Genomic DNA, 2,188 nt, shown 5'->3' with positions numbered 1-2,188 from the left:
GCGGAGGGGGGTGGTTCTTCCCCGGGAAGATGCAGTAGGGCTCGGCTTGGGAGGGGGGGGGGGGGCGGCGGCCGGGGATGCGCCCTACGGCGGGCGGGGGCGGCCCGGTGCGGGGCTCGGTGCGGGCTAGTCCCGGGGCTCGGTGCGGGGCGCGGTGCGGGGGGGGAGTGTCCCCGGAAGCCGGCGCGGGGCTCGGCGCGGGGCTCGGTGCGGGGCTCGGCGGGGGGCTCTCCGGGCTACGTGCGGGGCTCCCCGAGCTCGGTGCGGAGCTCAGTGCGGAGCTCCCCGCGCTCGGTGCGGGTGGCGGCGCGGAGCTCTCCGGTCTACGTGCGGGGCTCCCCGGGCTCGGTGCGGCGCTCGGTGCGGGGGTCCCCGGGCTCGGGGGTGCGGCGCTCGGCGCCCCTCACCGCCTCCCTCTCCCTCTCTCCCCAGCGATGCTGCACGGCCCCGCCGCCATGGGGGAACCGTGGCAGCCGCAGCCGCAGCAGCAGCGGCTCCCCGGGCTCGGCAACGCCTCGGAGCCCAGCGCCTGGCCGCCGGCGGCGGGCGGGCCGGGGACGGCGGCGCCGGGCGGCGCGGGGAGCGCGGGGGCCGCCGTGAGCCCCTGGGACATCGCGCTCTGCGCCACGGGGACGGCGGTGGCGGGGGAAAACGCGCTGGTGCTGGCCGTGCTCTTCTACACGCCGAGCCTGCGGGCTCCCATGTTCCTGCTGATCGGTAGCCTGGCCCTGGCCGACCTGCTCGCCGGGCTGGGGCTGGTGGCCAACTTCGCCGTGCGGTACCTGCTGCGGCCGCCCAGCGAGGCGGCGGAGCTGGGGGCGGCGGGGCTGCTGCTGGCCGCCTTCTCCGCCTCCGTCTGCAGCCTGCTGGCCATCACCGTGGACCGCTACCTGTCCCTCTACAACGCTCTCACCTACCACAGCGAGCGCACGCTGGGTTTCACCTGCGCCATGGTGCTGCTGATGTGGCTGCTGTGCCTCGGCGTGGGGCTGCTGCCCCTCCTGGGCTGGAACTGCCTGCGGGACCAGAGCGCCTGCAGCATCCTGCGGCCCGTCACCAAGGACAACGCGGCGGTGCTGGCCGTCACCTTCCTGCTCCTCTTCGCCCTCATGATGCAGCTCTACCTGCAGATTTGCAAGATCGCCTTCCGGCACGCCCAGCAGATCGCCGTGCAGCACCAGTTCATCGCCACGGCGCAGGCCACCTCCACCCGCAAAGGCCTCTCCACCCTCTCCCTCATCCTCGGCACCTTCGCCCTGTGCTGGATCCCCTTCGCCATCTACTCCTTGGTGGCCGATTCCAGCTACCCCGTGGTCTACACCTACTCCCTGGCGCTGCCCGCCACCTGCAACTCCCTCATCAACCCCATCATTTACGCCTTCAGAAACCCAGACATCCAGAAGTCGCTCTGGCTGGCCTGCTGCGGGTGCGTCCCTTCCACGTTCTCCTCCAGGCCAAGGACATCGAGCGATGTGTGAGGACTGAGCACGGAGCGAGACGCGCTTCCCTTGCTCTCCTCCTCCTCCTCCTTTTCCCCTCCGTCGTTATTGTTTCCTACCGGGAGGAACCCCCCCGCCCCCGGCCAGCACATCTCGTTCCATGGAAAGATGGCCAAAAAGAGAAAAAAGGAAAAGGGAAAAAGAAGGGGGAAAGAAAGAGAGAGAGTAGAATGATAATGGTTTCCTTTAGAAATGTTATTTTCTTACACATTTTATTTTTTATTTAAAAACACAAAACACCAAAAAAAAAAAAAAAAAAAAAAAGAAAAAAAAAAAGCATCTCCGTACGATGGCGTTTGTCTCCTCTCGGGGTAAGGAGCCGGGGAGCAGCGGGCTTGCCGGCCCTGGCCGGGTGGCTCCCCCCACCCCGCCAAGGGACACATCCCACGGGTGGCAGCCACCAGGAGGGCCAGAGGAGTGAGGTGGGGGGGATGGGTGGGTGGGTGGGGGGTGTCAGGTCCCCCCACGGCAGGGCTGGTCCCCGCGCGTGGGGCTGTTGTGGGGGGCAGGCACCCACCCCCCTGCCACCCCCCCCGGGTCCCCCTAAAATCAGGTCTTGCAATGCTATGCAATAACGGGGGGGTGGGGGGGTTTGGGTGAGGGGGCCCAGGGGAGCACAGGGAGCTGAGGGTGGGGGTGGCTGTTGTGGAGGTGGGACCCGGAGGGGGGGAACCATGCCTTTCTGTTTC

General features: G+C 68.2%; 1 protein-coding gene across 1 annotated transcript; it reads left to right on the top strand.

Moving 5' to 3' along the window:
- The first annotated feature begins 434 nt into the window (after positions 1 to 434).
- Positions 435 to 1,902, top strand: LOC142063122 (G-protein coupled receptor 12-like). The gene has a single exon (XM_075106497.1). It carries the CDS (start codon positions 435 to 437, stop codon positions 1,476 to 1,478), a length of 1,044 nt encoding a protein of 347 aa, XP_074962598.1. The 3' UTR covers positions 1,479 to 1,902.
- Positions 1,903 to 2,188: the final 286 nt, after the last annotated feature.

The sequence above is a fragment of the Phalacrocorax aristotelis genome, chromosome 11 (assembly GCF_949628215.1).
Source record: "Phalacrocorax aristotelis chromosome 11, bGulAri2.1, whole genome shotgun sequence".
NCBI lineage: Eukaryota > Metazoa > Chordata > Aves > Suliformes > Phalacrocoracidae > Phalacrocorax > Phalacrocorax aristotelis.
The sequence above is the reverse complement of the archived record's forward strand: the minus strand, read 5'-3'. Positions and strand labels throughout refer to the sequence as shown.

Excerpts from the sequence above, each read along its gene's own strand:
- LOC142063122 (XM_075106497.1), top strand. The coding sequence starts at position 435 with ATGCTGCACGGCCCCGCCGCCATGGGGGAACCGTGGCAGCCGCAGCCG.